Source organism: Dermochelys coriacea, chromosome 1, assembly GCF_009764565.3.
Source record: "Dermochelys coriacea isolate rDerCor1 chromosome 1, rDerCor1.pri.v4, whole genome shotgun sequence".
Classification (NCBI taxonomy): Eukaryota; Metazoa; Chordata; order Testudines; family Dermochelyidae; genus Dermochelys; species Dermochelys coriacea.
Genome location: NC_050068.2, coordinates 255,181,144 through 255,200,287, shown reverse-complemented (window position 1 = coordinate 255,200,287; position 19,144 = coordinate 255,181,144). Strand labels below are relative to the sequence as shown.

The 19,144-nt window shown below is 41.4% G+C and overlaps 2 protein-coding genes across 7 annotated transcripts in view; one reads left to right on the top strand and one right to left on the bottom strand.

Moving 5' to 3' along the window:
• PRDM4 (PR/SET domain 4) overlaps nucleotides 1-4,769 on the top strand; it is a 32,357-nt gene extending 27,588 nt beyond the window's left edge. For all 6 annotated transcript variants that reach the window (XM_038385925.2, XM_043519845.1, XM_043519850.1 and 3 more), the window contains exons 10-11: nucleotides 326-494; nucleotides 1,734-4,769. In XM_038385925.2, the coding sequence (XP_038241853.1) occupies nucleotides 326-494; nucleotides 1,734-2,037 (473 nt within the window). In that variant the 3' untranslated portion in view covers nucleotides 2,038-4,769. The remainder of the gene's footprint in view (nucleotides 1-325; nucleotides 495-1,733) is intronic.
• An 887-nt stretch (nucleotides 4,770-5,656) lies between these two features.
• The window catches only part of PWP1 (PWP1 homolog, endonuclein), a 40,097-nt gene continuing 26,609 nt past the window's right edge, over nucleotides 5,657-19,144 (bottom strand). The window contains exons 10-15 of the mRNA XM_038386124.2: nucleotides 17,889-17,949; nucleotides 10,983-11,094; nucleotides 8,904-8,994; nucleotides 7,948-8,069; nucleotides 7,501-7,606; nucleotides 5,657-6,227 (exon numbers count right to left, since the gene is read on the bottom strand). Of these exons, the coding sequence (XP_038242052.1) occupies nucleotides 6,112-6,227; nucleotides 7,501-7,606; nucleotides 7,948-8,069; nucleotides 8,904-8,994; nucleotides 10,983-11,094; nucleotides 17,889-17,949 (608 nt within the window). The 3' untranslated portion in view covers nucleotides 5,657-6,111. The remainder of the gene's footprint in view (nucleotides 6,228-7,500; nucleotides 7,607-7,947; nucleotides 8,070-8,903; nucleotides 8,995-10,982; nucleotides 11,095-17,888; nucleotides 17,950-19,144) is intronic.

The following is a 19,144-nucleotide window of genomic DNA, read 5'->3' as shown; positions in this document are numbered from 1 at the left end:
TACAAACTGTTCATTAGATTTACCTTATCTACGCTGCAATTGCAAAGGCAATTGCACAGCATCTCTGGGTGTCCTGCCTCTTTATAAAGCTTCCAGCTCTGGAGTGATTGAATTGAGCTCGTGTCAAATTTTGATTTCTTACATGGTTAACGCAGACTGTTTGTTTTAATAAGTCATCACACTGAGTTTGAAACAGAGCTGCAGGAATAGACAGGTGAATTCTTAATCTGTTTCAGGGAAATATTTTTCTGTAGTGAATGATGGGGTTGTTTTTTTTTTTTTTTTTTGCACACATCATTGTCACTGTGTGTATGTGCAATTCTAGGTCAGAAAAATTATCGCTGCGCCCTCTGTGACAAGTCGTTCACCCAAAAGGCTCACCTGGAATCACACATGGTTATCCACACTGGGGAGAAGAACCTGAAGTGTGATTACTGTGATAAGGTGTTCATGCGGAGGCAGGACCTCAAGCAGCATGTACTCACCCATACACAGTAAGTGATCTTAAGTATGGCAGCTAACCAGCAGGAAGTCTAGAGCAGGCCTATGGCGTCAATAACAGATCTGGACAATACAGAATACTTTGTGGACATGCTCAGAAATCTGGATTCAAGAGAAAATAAATATTGCTCTAGGTTATAGGGAAGTGCATCTTGATCAACTCTAGGATGACTGTGTTACTGGCCATCTATTGGGGATGGAATATTTTGACAGGAAAGCTACCATTAAACCTTGCAAGGCTTCAGCAAAATTTGCTTTTCTTACTAGAGAGAAACCCCAAATCATCCTGCTTGTATTGTATTGGGTAATAGCATTCTTAACCCTCAGTTTTGGGAAGGAAGGTAATCCACTGATTTTCGTTCCTAATTCTCAGCTGAAAACTCTCCAGTGTGACCATGCAGAATCAGAAAGCATACCACAGCCTCTCACTAGCATTCTCACATACCAACTCCTCATCCCAGTCTTTGTCCAAGCAGTCCCAATCTCCACCCTGGGATCCGCAGCCAATCTGTCTTCCCTGCTCCCTGAGCTCCTTGCTGAATCTAATTCCTCCACCCAGTTCTTGTCCTTTCCTGCATTTGTCAGGTCGATTTATTCTCTACAGTGTCTGAGATAGTTAGGGAGTATTTGACAGCACAGGACAGGGAGTCTCCCTGCTCCCAGTTCTGGTATCACAGCAGCTGGCCATAAGCACCAGTGCTGAGCCCCGGCATGGAGCAGTGCAGACAGAATCTTTAGAGAATTTAGCTGCCAAACTCTTAATATGTGTCTACTGAACAGAGATTTTTCAAAGAAATAATTTTACCAAATTTGGACAGTTCTTCCTGGGAACAACAGGCAGATCCCTGGTACCAGGGCAACCATCCTGCCAAGTTCCTGCGCCAGTATGGGGTTTTGGTTAACCAAACTGTTCTGGTTCAATTAATTCTACCCTAGAAGAGCTTTATTCTGATTTATAACAAGGCTATACAGTTGTTGGCCCTAGCAGATTTATTACCAGTGTGACAAAGCAACCTACGCTGAGAATATGGAGCCTGTGTGCGCACACAGTGGCTTGTAAACCCTGTGCAGATGTCTCACCCCATATGTGAAATCATTTGTAAACTGGTTTTTTAATCACTGTTAAACCCTCTTTCTCCAAACTCCTCTAATCACTTACTTAAACAAGACCCGTGAATGTACAGCTGCTGTGTATCATGAGGAAAACCTAACTTTTTTTCAATCCCTTGTAGAGAACGGCAGATCAAGTGTCCCAGGTGTGACAAGCTGTTCCTGAGGACAAATCATCTGAAGAAACATCTCAATTCCCATGAAGGAAAGAGGGACTATGTGTGTGAAAAATGCTCCAAGGCTTATCTAACCAAATATCACCTCACTCGCCACCTCAAAATCTGCAAAGGCCCCACATCCAGTCTCTCAGCCCAGGAAGAGGAGGATTCGGAGGAGGAAGAATTAATAGAGTCAGTGAGGACTGAAGACTGTAGGATTAACAGTGGAGTGTATTCAACAGATGACTCTCTCTCTGGACATAAGTGACGGAAGAGGGAGGAAAAGTCACTCCCCTTTCCCCAAGCATCATGTTTTTATCAATGAAACATTGTATCCCTATTTAATAAGCCCTACGGCTAAAACTCTGAATGAGAATGGATGACGCACTTATCTGTTAAGAAACAGTTTCTAGTAAGGAGATCAAAAAAATACACTGTGCACAGACTGCCTCTTGTTTTTCATATATTTTGCTCAAACACTGACATGATAAGAAAGTCACCTTGCTCCAGTCTTCGGATGGAAAAATCATGAAAAAAGATTTGGTTACCATAGGAACCTGAGAGTTAACATCTTGAACTGCCAAAGCCATGAAAGTATGTTGGGGATTTAAAAGGAAAAAAATGTGTATTTTGATACTTTAATTCAAAGGGGTTTGTGTGTTCTCTCTCAGGCTCAGAGCATAATACAGAGAATTCGAATGCTCAGCTTTCCTTCTAGAAGTACAAATTAAATGCTTTGGTTAAAAAATAGTCTGAAATCAGCACTCCTGGTGGATAACACAATTACCTGAGCACAAAATTGTATAGGAGACCAACATTTGGCTTTCAGATAAGTGTTGCCTCTTAATTTCCAGTTCAATAGGAGATGAGGCATGTAGTGATCCTACTTAATTCCATATGTTCAGTTTTGATGGGTTGACTTGGCTTTAGAACACCAGAGGCTTGAAATTGTCCAGCTAGTTTATATTACTCATTATTAAGCTGTAAACTGTAGCCACGTAAGGTGCTGGTGATGATGGGAGGGTTTGCTGCTAATGTATTTATGGAATGAAAATGTACTTCATTCAAACCTGTTTTCCTTTTGGAAAAATTAAAATGTGGCTCTTTTCTAAGGTGCTCTCTCATACTTACAAGTCTCCCTTTTGAAAGTTTCTGACTTTATGCGTTTCCAGACCACAATGGAAAAATGCAGATCCTCAGTGTGTGTATCAACATGTACCACACTCCTAACCCAATTCTGCCTTTGTAGGGCTTGCTGCTACTGTCCCCATGCAGTTAAGCATTATACACAAACATTATTTTGAAAAACTGTCATTTCAGAGCCAGTTTTAATAAAATGGCAGCTGAGGGCCTGTCAACAAGGTTGAATTTAACAGAGACTGTTAAAAATAACCAGAGAGCTCGTTTTGCCATGCTCTCTCTCTCAATTACTTAAACTGTAGAGCTTCCTCGAGGAAAGAACAGTTTGAAGATCTCTGATGGCATAACCGTGAGAGATACCACAGCTGAGGAAGAGTGACTTGCACTACAAATAGGAACTTTGCTGATATGGCTCCAGCCCAAACTTTGATTTTGTTAAGTCCCAGCCCTTGTAAGCACTTTAAAGATGTACAGATCCTGGTAAAAATGCAATGAGTAGCTGCTGAACTAATCACAGTTAGGTGTGGGGGTAGGGTAACAGACTGCCTATATGTATTCAGGCTGTGGGGGCAAAATACATAAAGAGCATTGAGTGGAAAGAGGATGTACTGTGTAAATGCATGTAGTAGACCTTACCCAGATAAACAGGCAGCAAATCTGTGTAAATTAGTATTTACTGGGATTTTGTTTACAGAAGTTGGCAAGGGGGTCAGACCTACAGAGGTAGTTAGATGCCTCACTCACCCCTGCAACCTCCCCTTTGCCTTCCATCTAAACTCATGTGGCACCCAAAGTTTCCCTAGGTGACTCAAGTTTCTGCCTCTGGATAGGCAGCTGGATGACTTTTATACCTTAGGCCCAGCATGATTATCAAACCAGGGGAAGTAAGATCTTCTGATCACAGCTGGCTGGGTGGGTATGCTCGAGGCAGCCCATGCTGGCAGTAGGCTCATGTGTTTACATGGCAAAAGCAACCGGAAAATAAATTCAAGCTGGAAGTGCAGCACACCCTTCATTTCTGAAAAAAGTCAAGGTATTTTTTTTTTTTTTTTTTTTTTTTTTACAGTAAGTACAACTGCTTTGGAGAAACAATTTCTATCTCAGCCACTAAAGGAGCATAGGATTAGCAAACACTCCATTATATGAAAGCGACTATCCCTAAGCATAAAGCTTTTGAAAACAGGCACTTAACTACTTCTACACTTCCTACCTTGAAAAGCAGAAAGTAAAGTTCACTTGTACAAAAGGAAATCCCTTGTTAACTGAATCTAGGTGCACAAACAAAAGCAGATTCTACCTACTGATTTTTTCCCCCCCTTCCAAAAGTTACAAGACAATTAGCTGAAAATATAATAGTATTGATTGACAATACAGTACTTTCTCAACTCCTGGGGCTCAAATATACATTATCAATTAAAAAAAGGCTCCAGTGACCCAGCCAAAGGAGTACGGAATTTAAGAAAAGTTTGCTAGTTTGTTTTTGTTTTTATCTATACTGAAAAAGCTAAAGCAGTACAACTGCCCTACTATGTACAAAGTTATTCTTGTATAGGAAAGGGAAATAAGCTGCACGTCACCTGTGTGTAATTACAACAGCATTAGGGCATATACTGATATAAGTCAGTATATTGGTAAAAATAAACAAAATACCACACAGTCTAGCCTCATTTTAAAAAGAAACTGAATTTCTCACAGATCATCATCCCAGAAGCTGAAACTTTAGTGTGAGATATTGGCAACCAAGAACCCCACCGTCTAGCCAAACCTAACTGACAGAAAGATACTTTAATAAGAAGGCTGTTAAGACAGAATGAAACTGAATGTCAGGACTATAGATCAGGAATGGACTACTTGGGGGGGGGAGGGGGGGAAATCCAGTGATCAGCACTACTCGGGAGTAGACAAGAAGAACTAAAGCACACACGCAAGGGGGCAAGCTATATCAAGAACAGACAGACAAACCTGAGAGTTCCTGCTTTAATCAGCAAGCTAGAGGTTGGGACAGGACAGCAAGTCCTTCACCCCAGGCAGCCAGCACTGGGATAAGTACAAACCGCCCTATTTTTATCCTGGCAGGATTTACTTTGGCACACACTGAAGCAGTGTTGTTTAAAGATTAAGTACACACCAGGTAGAGCTTTCCATTATGCACACTTCATATCCATTAGCTACTGCTATCCTAACCTATGCCATAATTGGGCAAACCTAATTGTTTAAAAGCCCTCTCTGTGTTCCCTCCAGTTTAATAAGAATGTGGGATAGTTGCATGCATTTAGTAGTCTAAGATACTGTATTTAAAGAATATCCATAACTTTGTGTAAGCCTGTAGCTGGTTATGAGTTTCATATTCTAAGACTATTTCAGATTGGTGACCTTTGATTCTCAGCCAAAGATTTCTACGACCCCCCTTCCATTTACTATGAGAGAAAGGGGGAAAACGTATCAATATCACAACAATAAACCTATGTAATTTGAGAAGCTTACAGAATAACTGACATTGAAGGGTAAGGGTATATGGGGAGTGAGATTTTCTTTATATGATAGTTTTACAGTGCTTCACGGCCCTCAATTGCCTTTCACCTTCCTCCCCCAGCGGTTGCCATCCACCAGATGAAAAACACTGTTCTAAGAGATTTAAAATAAGATGTTAATCTTTGATAGTGGAAACTTGTTAAACAGTCCATCCTCAGATTACTCTGGGGGAACTTAAGCATTGTTTGACTACTTAAAGTGTTTTTGTTCATCCCTTGACTTAAATACTATGGCAATTTTCAGTTGAAGTAGTTTTCATTTGCAACTAAAACGAAATCCATTCTTCATTACAATCCTTTATATACACTCTACAGTAGCACAGTTCTTTCCTGACAAATTACATATATCACTTTACAAGTGAAGTTAGCACATCACCTGCGTGTTTGTAATCCCCATTTCAGTGCTAGGTGAAGTAAGGTGCAGGCACGTCACTTAACTTTTCCAAGTTAGTGAGAGGCAGGGACCCATAACTTCGACTCCTATCTCTTAGCCACAAGACCATGTTTTCCTCCCATAAGATAAAAAAAAGATGCAGATTGCAAGAAACTTGATACACTTCCATAAACATTTTCCAAACCAGTGGATGCAGAATACATATTAACCGAGGTCCAAAAGTATACTCTGGTTTGATGTTTTGCATTTATATACCATCTGTGTTCGGTTTGATCCATCATGATTCCATTTCTGCTTCTGGACTTTTGCTGCTACTGCTGGCAAAGGAGCTGCTAGTTGCAGAGTTTGTATTGGCAGCTACCAGCCTCTCTCTGCTTCCAAAAACTTGATTCACTGCAACACAAGAGATTACATAAATGCCAGTATCCTGGAGAGAAGATCACTACAGCAGCTCAAGCATGGTTTACAGTAATGAAATGGGAATCAAACTTGGTTGAAAAAAACCTTTCAAGACTGTTCGACTAAGAGGGTTTAAGATTTATATTTCAAAACAAAGAAATTATGCTAACTAAATACACATAGACACATAGAATATCAGAGTTGGAAGGGACCTCAGGAGATCATCTAGTCCAACTCCCTGCTCAATGCAGGCACAATCCCCAATTTTTTTTTTTTGCCCCAGTTCTCTAAATGGTCCCCTTGAGGATTGAACTCACAACCCTAGGTTTAGCAGGCCAAAGCTCAAACCACTGAGCTATCCCTATTAAGAGGAAGGCATGGTTCTTCTCCCGCACAGAGCTGCTGGCTGTTGTTCTGTGGTCATGTTGCAAATGGTCTGTGATTGTTCTATCGGAAGAGAAGTGTGAGAAAGGCAGGTTGTTTCCTGTGTACTTAAGTGGTATCCACCTACTCATACTTGGAGATAGGTGTTATGCTTAAAATTTAATTCTGGTTTTAGGGTTTAGATTTTCATTTGATTTTCTGAATGCCTTTCAAAAAGGTAGATCCAACATCACTACCGTTTATAACGCACGATAAAACAATACAATTGGGCATGCGGCCAAAACCAGTCCAACTGTTGCAAACCACAGCCAAAAGTTTTTTTGCATATTAAAAGCCAGTGGTCCTAGAGACAAAATATAAAAAGTAACTGAAGATCTTCAACCTCAGCCATGCAGCTAGCATTAAAAAAAACACAGTACATCAGACAAACAAAAAGAATAAGATAAACCAATGTCACCTTTGTATACACCTTGACAGAAAATACGCCATTTTTAACAAACATTGGAGGCTTCACTTCAAAATTCTTAACCAAAATGAACTTTTTTTTTTAAAAAGATCCACACTTAAAAAAAAAAGGCAGGATTCCAACACTTCCTTGTGAGACTGCAATGCCATATTTCAAAGCATGAGATCAAGGCATCTATTCCACTTAGACTGAAACCTCATCAGGGCAGGGACTAATCTACCCAAAGCACGTGGCACACTGTTAGCGGCAGAACAACGTAACAGGATGCTGGATACACCATTACCCATTACCCACCGGAAGCCTGCAGTTCTCTCACAACCGCCTTGTTGCTTCGTTTGATGTATTACTAAATATGCAGTATATGGAGGGAGAAAAAAAAATGGAACCCTGAAACTCTGATTAATGAGATTATGTTACCTGCAGAAATACTGCTTATATCCCAGACTCTAAGCCCTTCTCTCTCCCCTCCAAAGGCGTAGACAAATGGCAAATCAGGGCAACAAGCTGCACAGAACAGAACACCCTAGAGGAAAAAAATATTGTTTTAATGTCCAAAAAAAAGGTCAGCTTAACACACCTTGACAGAACAACTTAAACAAATGTAAGGCCCTCCTATGCCTCTTCAAAACTGATTTTGAATGATTTTTTTAAAATAATTGCCTTTTCTGGTCCAAGGCTTAAAGCAGAGGCTGCCAGTCATGTGTTGAATTGTGTGATGTACTAACAGTACCAAGGACAAGATGCCCAATTCATGTGAAGTGTTAAGGACAACAAGACAATGAAGCCTGGGTTAAAATCAGAAGTGAGCTCTATTAATCATGGTTAATACGTAAACTTTCTTAGAATGACATATAAGCTACTTACCATTTTCATATCCCTGGAATGGATCAGACTTGGTTTGTCTCCCAATATATCCCAAATTTTCACATATTTGTCAGCAGATGATGTCACAAGGCACCCTTTGATCTGACTGCTTAATTGGAGTCCTGAAAAGTTAGAACAGATCAGTTTAAAATCACCATTTAATTGTTACATATTTTTCTTCCCTGTGTAACATTTTAAAGGGAAGTCAAAAGAACCTCATTCTCCATGTGCCTTAAAGGAAGGACTGGGAGACCAATAGAAACACTGTCGCCCCCCCCCCACACACACACACACTTAGTGGGAGAAGCAGGGATCCTTCTGGTTGTGAAAAACCTTCAGTGCCCCTTTCTCCTCTGGCAGTAACCAGGACTTCTCAGATGGAAGGAGAGGATTGAGCCATGATTGCCAACTGCTAATTCCTTACTTCATGGCTTCTCTGACAACTGTCCAGCCTCATGGCCTCCTCTTTCAACTATCAGAGAGGCACTTCTTTTTGTTATCCTAGACTATGTGCTCATTTTTGAGTCAGTTGCAGAGTGTGTACATGTTAGTAATAATCATCACTGGCCCAGAGTGTGAGATAGATTATTAATCTAAAAAAGATCAATGGTGTTTCTTTTGTTTTTGTTTTTGCAGAATCCTCTTCATGCAGGAATATTTTTGTGCAAACTACTTCATTCAAGAATGTGACCCAAACCAGTGAGATCTGCTTTGACATTTTTATTCATGCAATTCAATGAGAAAAAATGCATTATGGTCAAAACATACATCCCTTAAAATACAACTCGACCAAGAGGCCATTTAAATGGCCAGCTACCATGATTAGTACTTAAGGTTTTTGCTAAACAAAAGACTGCCTCTCTCAAACAAGTTCATATTTACTTTATTTAAAAGACTTATTCCAACTACATGTTAATGGGCACATTTTACATATAAAAGGAAGATATAAAATTTACCAGATACTTCCTCATCATGAGCCTTCAGAGTAAAAAGTGGCTTATCGGAACGAGCATCTAGACAGTACACAAAGCCATCTTCTGTGCTAGCCTGGGGAAAACATTATGTTGTCAAAAGAAATTGCCATATCAATTCACTAGAAACAGCCTAATTAAGCATCCAATCTAAAGTTTGTACAATCCCTCAAATTCAGACTTTATACCACAGTATCCTGAACAAGATGAACACACATTTCTTAAACAAGAAATTACGCTTGATTAAGCTTGCACTTAAATAGCTTGCACAGCTGACACGCTGCATGACTCAAACACTAGGTAATGGGATATGTGATGGAAAACATCTGTGTTCACACCCTCCACACTATTGTAATAATCTTTGTACAAAGTATGCCTTGTGATGTATTTGAAAACTCAACTTGCTGATAAGTAATATCAAGGTAAAGTGCATATAGCAACATTATATGTAAAGTTATGAACATAAGCTAAAATCATGCCTGAAGTATGACTTTCCCAGACAAGTCTTTGACAAGGAAGGGAGGCAGGGACCAAGAGATCTGCATGTAAACAAAGAAACAGCATGGAGTCTTTTTCTCTCAGCAGACTGCCTGTCTCCTGGTTCTCAGCTGGAAATGCTTTTCAAACAGGAACTATAAAAAAGGAGGGGCAAACACACCAAGATGCCACTCTCTTTTTCCCTGCCCAACTCATTCTCTGCACCTGAGAAGACAAGGGAAATAGCCATGGAACTGTGGGGGAGAGGTTCTGATCTGAAGAGTTTGGTCAGTAATGCTGCTACAAGCATGTGGTGAGAAATTTTACTTGAATCTAATATAGTCTGAGAAGTTAGTTACAAGAAAAATAAAACACTTTCTAGTGCCTATTTCTGACGTTTATGCCTCATTACTTGTACTCACTTAAAATCAATTTATTTGTAGTTAATAAATTTGTTTTATTGTTTTATTTAATTCAGTGTGTTTAAGTTGAAGTGGCTGGGTAACTCTTTAAGAGAGCAGGCTAGTCTATATTATCCGTTGAAGGAATAACGGACTTAACATAATTGGGACTGCCCAGGAGAGGGCTGGGCAGTATAAAACATGCATTTCTGGGGGAAAATCTGGGAGAAGTAGTAGTGTGTTGGGATCACCCTGCAGTATCACCACGGCTGGTGAGAGCCAGAGTGTGACTGGCAGGCTGCAGTTCCACAAACGCATCTGGGAGTGACCTGCATGCTGGAAGGCTGTTTGTGAGCAGTCCAGATTGGACGCTACAGTGACAAGGCATCGTAAGGCACCACAAGTTACAGGACAGGGGGACACAGCCCATCACTGTTCTGGACTGTTCCCCAGTATGTCAGAGGATATGGAGCCTTTCACCTCTTGGCTACCAGTTCAAATCTATCCCCGGTAAATAGTGACTGAAAAGTTATCTGATGTCTGGTCTATGTAAAATGAGTTGGTGGTCTTAGCAAAAAGGTGACTACTTCACAAATGCAATGAAATGCAAGTCATGTTTGGTGACTGTAAGCAAAGAAGTGAATGGATGTGGAGGCTGAATCCCTGTCTAACCCTGTTTTTTCATTAAAATATCAATATTTTTTGACCAGCTACACTTGTCAGACAGTGCCTTCTAGTGCTTAAGTAAGGGATTAAATTAAAGTTGTCTCATCTACACTTAAAATGTTTGAAATAAAAATCCCAAGCAAGTAACATCTCAATAGAGGGTATCAGTGAGACCGAACAGGGCTGCAGCAGCGGAAAATCTACTTCAACCACTAGAAATTAATGAAACATGGCTAAGAAATAAGTCTCCAGGGTGATAAGGAAACAGCACAAATTGGCTGAGTGATGGTGTAACTGCATTCACATGAAAAAGATACCAAATTCATAAGTAATCAGCATTCTTAATTACTGGTGGGTTATCAATCAAGTGCTATACACCTAAGGGGCAAAATGCTGGTAGCTCCACTCGGCCCATGAAATAGCAGTGACAGCAACTGAACAGCTACACACTTATCTTTGATTAGCAGGTAAAGTGCACCAGTGACAGCCATATGTGTGTGGTTATAGAATATATACTCACTAGGAAGTTACAAGGTGAAAAATGATTCCAAGTCACTCTCTCAACCTGTCCACTAAACCGCCAGATTCGATGGTTATCCTGTGGACTTCTACAGTCATACAGGACAGCAGACCTAGAAGAAATCACATCAGAATATTTCATGAAGTTTGGTTTATCATTATCACCTAACAATGTTCTCACTAATTTATTCATGAATTTTAATGGAAGCAGCTTCAACACACAGGATATATTGAGGTTTTCAGATTGACTTTTGAAAAAGCAAATAAAGGATGATGCTAAAGACGTAGAAAGGATTTATATTACAGACCAAGGTGTTTCTCAAGGGTACAAGAGCCGTTCTGTTGAGACTAAATGAGGAAGATAAATTCCAATACAAACACTACACAGGAAATACTATCGCACAGGGGCCAGAATTATACACCAACATATCACTTCAATATAAACGTACATAATTTCATTTTACTAGTTTCAAATAACCAGTTAGTTTGGAAATCAATTTATGAAAAATGCATCTTGTGTGTATTTTCAAATACGCTTTAAACAGGACATTAAGCTTTAGAAGTGGCTGGGGACATCCTATATTTAAGATGAGTGAGAGGAGATGAGAATGAGTGGCTCATGTGGGACTCTGGGCTCAACTCAAGAATTATCAATGAGGCAGAAACTCTTCAAGTGGCAGCAAACATAGATTCATAGATACTAAGGTCAGAAGGGACCACTCTGATCATCTAGTCCGACCTCCTGCACAGCGCAGGCCACAGAATGTCACCCACCCACTCCTATGAAAAACTCACCCATGTCTGAGCTATTGAAGTCCTCAAATCATGGTTCAAAACTTCAAGGAGCAGAGAAGCCTCCCTCCAGTCAACCATGCCCCATGCTACAGAGGAAGGCAAAAAAACCTCCAAGGCCTCTCCAATCTGCCCTGGAGGAAAACTCCCTCCCGACCCCAAACATGGCAATCAGCCAAACCCTGAGCACATGGGCAAGATTCACCAGCCAGATACCCAGGAAAGAGTTTTCTATAGTAAATCAGATCCCATCCATCTAATATCCCATCTCAGGGGATTTGGCCTATTTACCCTGAATATTTAAAGATCAATTACTTACCAAAATCCCATTATCCCATCATACCATCTCCTCCATAAACTTATCGAGTAGAATCTTAAAACCAGATAGATCTTTTGCCCCCACTGCTTCCCTTGGAAGGTTATTCCAAAACTTCACTCCTCTGATGGTTAAAAACCTTCGTCTGATTTCAAGTCTAAACTTCCTGGTGGCCAGTTTATACCCATTTGTTCTTGTGTCCACATTGGTGCTGAGCTGAAATAATTCTTCTCCCTCTCCTATATTTATCCCTCTGATATATTTATAGAGAGCAATCATATCTCCCTCAACCTTCTTTTAGTTAGGCTAAACAAGCCAAGCTCCTTAAGTCTCCTTTCATAAGACAAGTTTTCCATTCCTCGGATCATTCTAGTAGCCCTTCTCTGTACCTGCTCCAGTTTGAATTCATCCTTTTTAAACATGGGAGACCCGAACTGCACACAGTATTCTAGGTGAGGTCTCACCAGTGCCTTGTATAACGGTACTAAAACCTCCTTATCCCTACTGGAAATGCCTCTCCTGATGCATCCCAAAACCGCATTAGCTTTTTTCACAGCCATATCACATTAGCAGCTCATAGTCATCCTATGATCAACCAATACTCCAAGGTCCTTCTCCTCTTCCGTTACTTCTAATTGATGCGTCCCCAACTTATAACTAAAATTCTTGTTATTAATCCCTAAATGCATAACCTTACACTTCTCACTATTAAATTTCATCCTATTACTATTACTCCAGTTTACAAGGTCATCCAGATCCTCCTGTATAATATCCCGATCCTTCTCCGAATTGGCAATACCTCCCAGCTTTGTATCATCTGCAAACTTTATTAGCACACTCCCACTTTTTGTGCCAAGGTCAGTAACAAAAAGATTAAATAAGATTGGTCCCAAAACCGATCCCTGAGGAACTCCACTGGTAACCTCCCTCCAACCTGACAGTTTGCCTTTCAGTAGGACCCGTTGCAGTCTCCCCTTTAGCCAATTCCTTATCCACCTTCTGATGTTCATATTGATCCCCATCTTCTCCAATTTAACTAATAATTCCCCATGTGGCACGGTATCAAATGCCTTACTGAAATCTAGGTAAATTAGATCCACTGCGTTTCCTTTGTCTAAAAAAATCTGTTACTTTCTCAAAGAAGGAGATCAGGTTGGTTTGGCACGATCTACCTTTTGTAAAACCATGTTGTATTTTGTCCCATTTACCATTGACTTCAATGTCCTTAACTAATTTCTCCTTCAAAATTTTTTCCAGGACCTTGCATACTACAGATGTCAAACTAACTGGCCTGTAGTTACCTGGATCACTTTTTTTTCCCTTTCTTAAAAATAGGAACTATATTAGCAATTCTCCAATCATTCGGTACTATTCCTGAGTTTACAGATTCATTAAAAATTCTTGCTAATGGGCTTGCAATTTCAGGTGCCAATTCCTTTAATATTCTTGGATGAAGATTATCTGGGCCCCCCGATTTAGTCCCATTAAGCTGTTTCAGTTTCGCTTCTACCTCTGATATGGTAATATCTACCTCTATATCCTCCTTCCCATTTGTCACGCTACCATTATCCCCAAGATCCTCTTTAGCCTTATTAAAGACTGAGGCAAAGTATTTGTTTAGATATTGGGCCATGCCTAGATTATCTTTAACCTCCGCTCCATCCTCAGTGTTAAGCGGCCCCACTTCTTCCTTCATAGTTTTCTTCTTATTTATATGGCTATAGAACCTTGTACTATTGGTTTTAATTCCCTTTGCAAGGTCCAACTCTACTCGACTTTTAGCCTCTCTCACTTTATCCCTACATCTTCTGACCTCAATTAGGTAGCTTTCCTTGCTGATCCCTCCCATCTTCCACTCCCTGTATGCTTTCTGCTTCTTCATAATCATCTCTCTTAAGATGCTTGCTCATCCAGCTTGGTCTACAACTCCTTCCTATGAATTTTTTCCCCTTTCTTGGGAAACAGGCTTCCGATAGCTTCTGCAGTTTTGATTTAAAGTAATTCGCCAAAGTTGTTTGATGTTAATGAAAGGAGGCAGGGGTGAAAGTAAAGCCGAAGACTTACGGGACTTACCGGTACAGGGGTCGGGGCCTTGGGCGGAAGGGGAGGGGCTGGGGGACAACGTCCCCTAGCCAACCCTTCCACTCTGCCTGGCCCGTGCCACCCAGGGCTCCAGCAACAATTTAAAAGGCCTGGGGCTTCAGATGCTGATGTGATAGCAGCAGCAGCGCCGGAGGACCGGGCCCTTTTAAATTGCCAACCCCAGGGCAGCTGCTCCTTTCCCCCCCTCCCAACGGTGGGTAAAAGGGGCATAGACATTAAAGCGCTGTCACGGCAGCACTTTAAACACGGTCCTTTGCCATGGCAGCGCTTTAAGGGACCCAGCAGGACCGCCGACGGGGGGAGCAAAAGGGGCAGCGACGTTAAAGTCGCAGCAGCACTTTAAAGTCAGCTGCGTATGGGGCAGTACTGGCAGACACTTTTTACCCGTACACTGTACTGGCCCATACTGGCTTATTTTCACCCCTGAAAGGAGGAGAGAGACACCATAGCTTCAGAAACCTCTTCAACTCAGTTAATATCCATAATATAATCTTGTAGTTTAAAAACAAAAACATAAAGCCCAAATAAATACTGTTCTGAAAGCCTCACGTCTTCCATCACACAGCAGAAAAGCACATTTGTTGCTATAGCATAGCTTTTACTAGATTTCCTTGACTTATGTCATGAAAGCACATTTCAACAAACATTTCTTTCTCAGACACCCTCTAGAAGCCTTCAACTACTTCTAGGTCGCAGAATACTTCAAGGAAATCAGTACAATAGTTTACGGGTGCTTATGGCATTGGAGGACTGGCTGCAGATGACTTGGAGAAGCCTGCCCTAGTAAAAAAAAAGGGAAACTGGGCATAGGTGTAGACTCAAAACCATCCCAGAGGCCATCTAAATATTTTAAGAGACTACCAGATTTCTAAGATAAGCTAAATGCAGAAAATGAAAAGGTGTGACTGCCTTGGATACATTTTTAAAAGTGGTAATGTGAAGGGAAAAAATATTAAAAACTAGAACAGAAATTTGACAGGAAAGAGTAGTTATGGAATGAAATAATGGTGGGTACCATTAATCAGATAAAATTACTCCCCTCTCAGACAAATATGAGAACAGGTAGTATATCCTTCTGAAGTAGCCAAATGCAAGCTTTGGAAACAAAGACCTGCTAAGAGAATACCTAAATAAATAAAAGAAACAGGATGACTGGTATTTTAGCAGAGAACACCACGCAGGAAGTATAGCTAAGCAACAGCTAAGAGACTATACACCAAAGCTGGAATCTCTGTATTCCCCTATGAACACTTTCTGTCCCTTTATATATTACACCCACAAAACTACATTAAAAGAACATTATTACGGTCACAAAGTCAAGCACTCAGAAGTTGGGAAATGAGGAAAGGGTTGGAAATGGCAGAGTGCCTGTGCCACCTTAATTCAGCCCTCTTGTGAGCACACATTAGGGTACAGTCTTTAATGACATGATCACATCCTATTTTTTCCACAGGACCCCTGCGCCTTACGCAGAAAATGGATGAGCAACTGCTCAATATTTTGTCTTCTCACTGTGCAGCATGTGGCCCAGCCCTTATTTACTACACACTATTCAACCCCTGCTCCAAAGAGTCAATCTCCTCATTGGCTTTTCTATAGTGCTCATCACTATAGTACTGGAGTGCCTCACAAACATTAATCTAGCTTCACAACACCTCTGTGAGGGGATATTATCCCAGTTTTACAGATGGAGAAGTGAGGAACAGAGAAATTAATATCAAAAACATCTACCAATTCTGGATGCTCTATTTGAGACACATAGAACCTGATTTTTCAGAGTAGTTAACATTATATAGCACTTAATATGTTCAAAGAACAGCTCCGACTGACTATAATTGCTGCTGTGCGTACTCAGCACTTCTGCAAATCAGACCCTAGGGTCTCTAGCTTGGAATCCAGAAAATGAGGAATATACAGTGAGTGGCAATCTGTAAAAAATTTGGCTTAAGTGACTTGCCCAAGATCACACAGGAACTCACACAGGGATAGAATCCCATTCCCCAGGGCAGCATTCGGCCTCAGACCATCTTTTCTCTTCCCGCAGTTCCCTGCTTCATTTACTACACACCTCTCAATTTCTGCAAGAAATGAAACAGGCATCCTACAGACAAAAGTCTCTTTCACTACAAAACCCCAATTCATTCCCAGATCAGGTCCATCTCAAGTACCAAGTCAGGCAGGCATCCTGTGGAAAAAATAGCATGTGATCATATAATTGAAGACTGTACCATAATGCAGACACACAGGGGAGCCAAACTCAGGCTGCACAGGAAACCTTCATTCTAGCATTTCTGAACTTTTGAGTGCTTTACTTTTCAATTTTAATAAAGGTCTTTTTATGCAGTTCTGTGTAATTTTCTACGTTTAAAAAAAGCAAACTAAAACCACCCCATTTCCATCATGTGGTACTGCACTGATAGACATGGCTCATAGTCAGGGTTGGAACCCTTAGCTCCCCCTGCACACACATCTGCCACTTGAGCTAACAGTAACTGCTAATAGTAGGTTGCCATCCTCTATGTGGACCAACACCAGAGGGGGATGGGACACTTTGCAGTGTATCTGCTGACCAACGAGGAATGTTGACACTCAGGAATCTTGGGTTCCATTCCAAGCTCTGGAAAAAAGTCTGCTCTAGGGGGCACAGACTTCTGCTCAGTTCCCCCAAACATGACCCATCCTCTCCAACCTGTCCCTAATTCCAATTCTGTCTCTGTCCCAGTCCCCATCTCCATCCCTCAGGCTTCTCATCCAAGTCCCAGTCATCTTGCCCAGCAAGTCCTATTCTCACCATTCCATATACACCATCCCAGCCACTGTCCGCACCCATTCCCAGTTCCACTCCTCCTGGCTCCTTAGCCAATCTGTCACTCTCATACTTCCTGTCACCTCCCCCAACCCACGTTCCTCATCCCCACGGACCCCTATATCCCTCTCCTGGCTACTTGTTCCAGCCCCTTTGTCCAGCCATTCCCAGTTCTCCCTCTACACCCCAGCTCCCCATCAGATCCGTTCTCCCCTCACCACATCTCCTTCCCTCCAACCCACTAGCTCCAAGTTTGCTTGCCCTGATAGTCCCCAGACTCAGTCCTCTCCTCTCAACCTCCCACAGGTCTCATTAACCTAATCTACACCTCCCATAGGTCTGGTTTGTGTCCCTTCTTCATTCAAATCAGCCTACTTCTTCATCTGTGCTACCTAGGCCCAGTGGAGAGAGGAACAGTAAGAGCACAGAAGTCTCTACTGAGCATGAGTGAACTGCAATTTTTCAAAGGCTTCTAAATTGACCAAATTTAGGCTGTTTTTCATGGGAATGAAGAAATGCACCTTCCTGAGACAAAGGCCACCACCTTCTGCCAAACTTCAAGTACCTGCTCCAAAGCATGGGATTGCTAGAGCTTTACAAAGAAAATGTAGTCAGGACTTTTGCTTATTTATTTTACAGAGGAAAACATTTTTCCCTAACCTCATTTTTGGAAGCAGCCAAAGCATTCTGGCTGAATTAATTAATTAAAAATTAGCATGAGGCAGACACCTGGCATGGAAAACTTCATCCCAAACAGTTAAAATTTGGCAAAAAATTGTAAGCTATTGAAAATTAGGCTTTATAATAGGAAGTATCTAGCAAACTGAATAAAAGATGGTGATACCAGACCCACCTACAATAGTGCAAAAAGCAAATATTTCCCCACTTACTTATCATAAGATCCAGAAACAAGGGTCTGTGTTTCAAATGGATGAAATTGTAGTTTCTGACCTAATAAGAGCATTGAAAGTTTTTAGAAACTCACATGTGGATTTAAAATAATACAGACATCGTTTTTCAGTCAGTTGTCATGCAGGATAAGGTACAGCACTATTCCCTAGACTCTGTTATACTTGTTGTACTCAGAGCTTTTCATAAAGCAGAATATGCATCTAGCAGCCACAGAAGATGTCATTTTAGATTCCAAAGCCTCCCCAGAGGTGAAACTAAGGTGTTCCCTATTTTGGCCAAAAATCTTCAAAAAATAAGCTGGGTGGTAAAAAAAATATGCTTCCGTTGACAAAAACACTGATCAACTATGCATGCAGAGCAAAGACAAAACAGTACATGAAAGTTTGCTAAGACACATGATTTACGCTACTAGATATGAGATTATATTAATATTTTCACATTTTTAATTACAAAAAGAGCTAAGTATTTCTAACACCTGTCATCATAATATCTAGGTGCCTATATTAAAACTAGGGCTGTCACGCAATTAACAAGATTATCGCACTGTTAAAACCAAAGAATACCTTAAGGACTTTGGAGTTTTCTACATTTCCATATATTGATTTCAATTACAACACAGATACATAGCACAGTGCTCACTTTATATTATTTTTATTACAATTTGCACTGCAAACTAAGAAATAGTATGTTTCATTCACCTAATACAGTACTGTAGTGTACTGGTTTTCAACTTTTTTTTCTGGTAGACCCAGTTGAAAGAAATTGTTGATCCTACGACACAACGAGCTGGGATAAGGGATAGGGTGTGGGAGGGGCTCATGGATGAGCAGATGGTTGTGGTGGTGAGGGGCGGGGTGGGGCCAGGAATGAGAGTGCAGGGGGTGAGTGCAGCATGGGGTCAGGGCTCTGGCTGGAGCCGAGGATGAGGGTTTCAGTCTGGGCAGGGGATTGGGCTGGGTTTCCTCGGGCAGCTCCCGGTCAGTAGGCAGTGGGGGTGCTATACCAGGCGTCCTGCCTGTTCTGGGGCGCAGTGTGGTCTGCAGTGCCAGAAGCACCCAGCAGCATGTCCGGGACTCGTAGTAGAGTGCTCGCATGTGGGCTCCGTGTGGCTCTTGCCTGCGCACCGCCCCCCCACCCCCATTGGCCAGCTAGCTGGTGCTCAGTGCAGGGCCGCGCAGAGCTCTTTTGACTCCTGCTACCTATCTAAGACCTGCTTCTGGCCCTCGTCCCTATC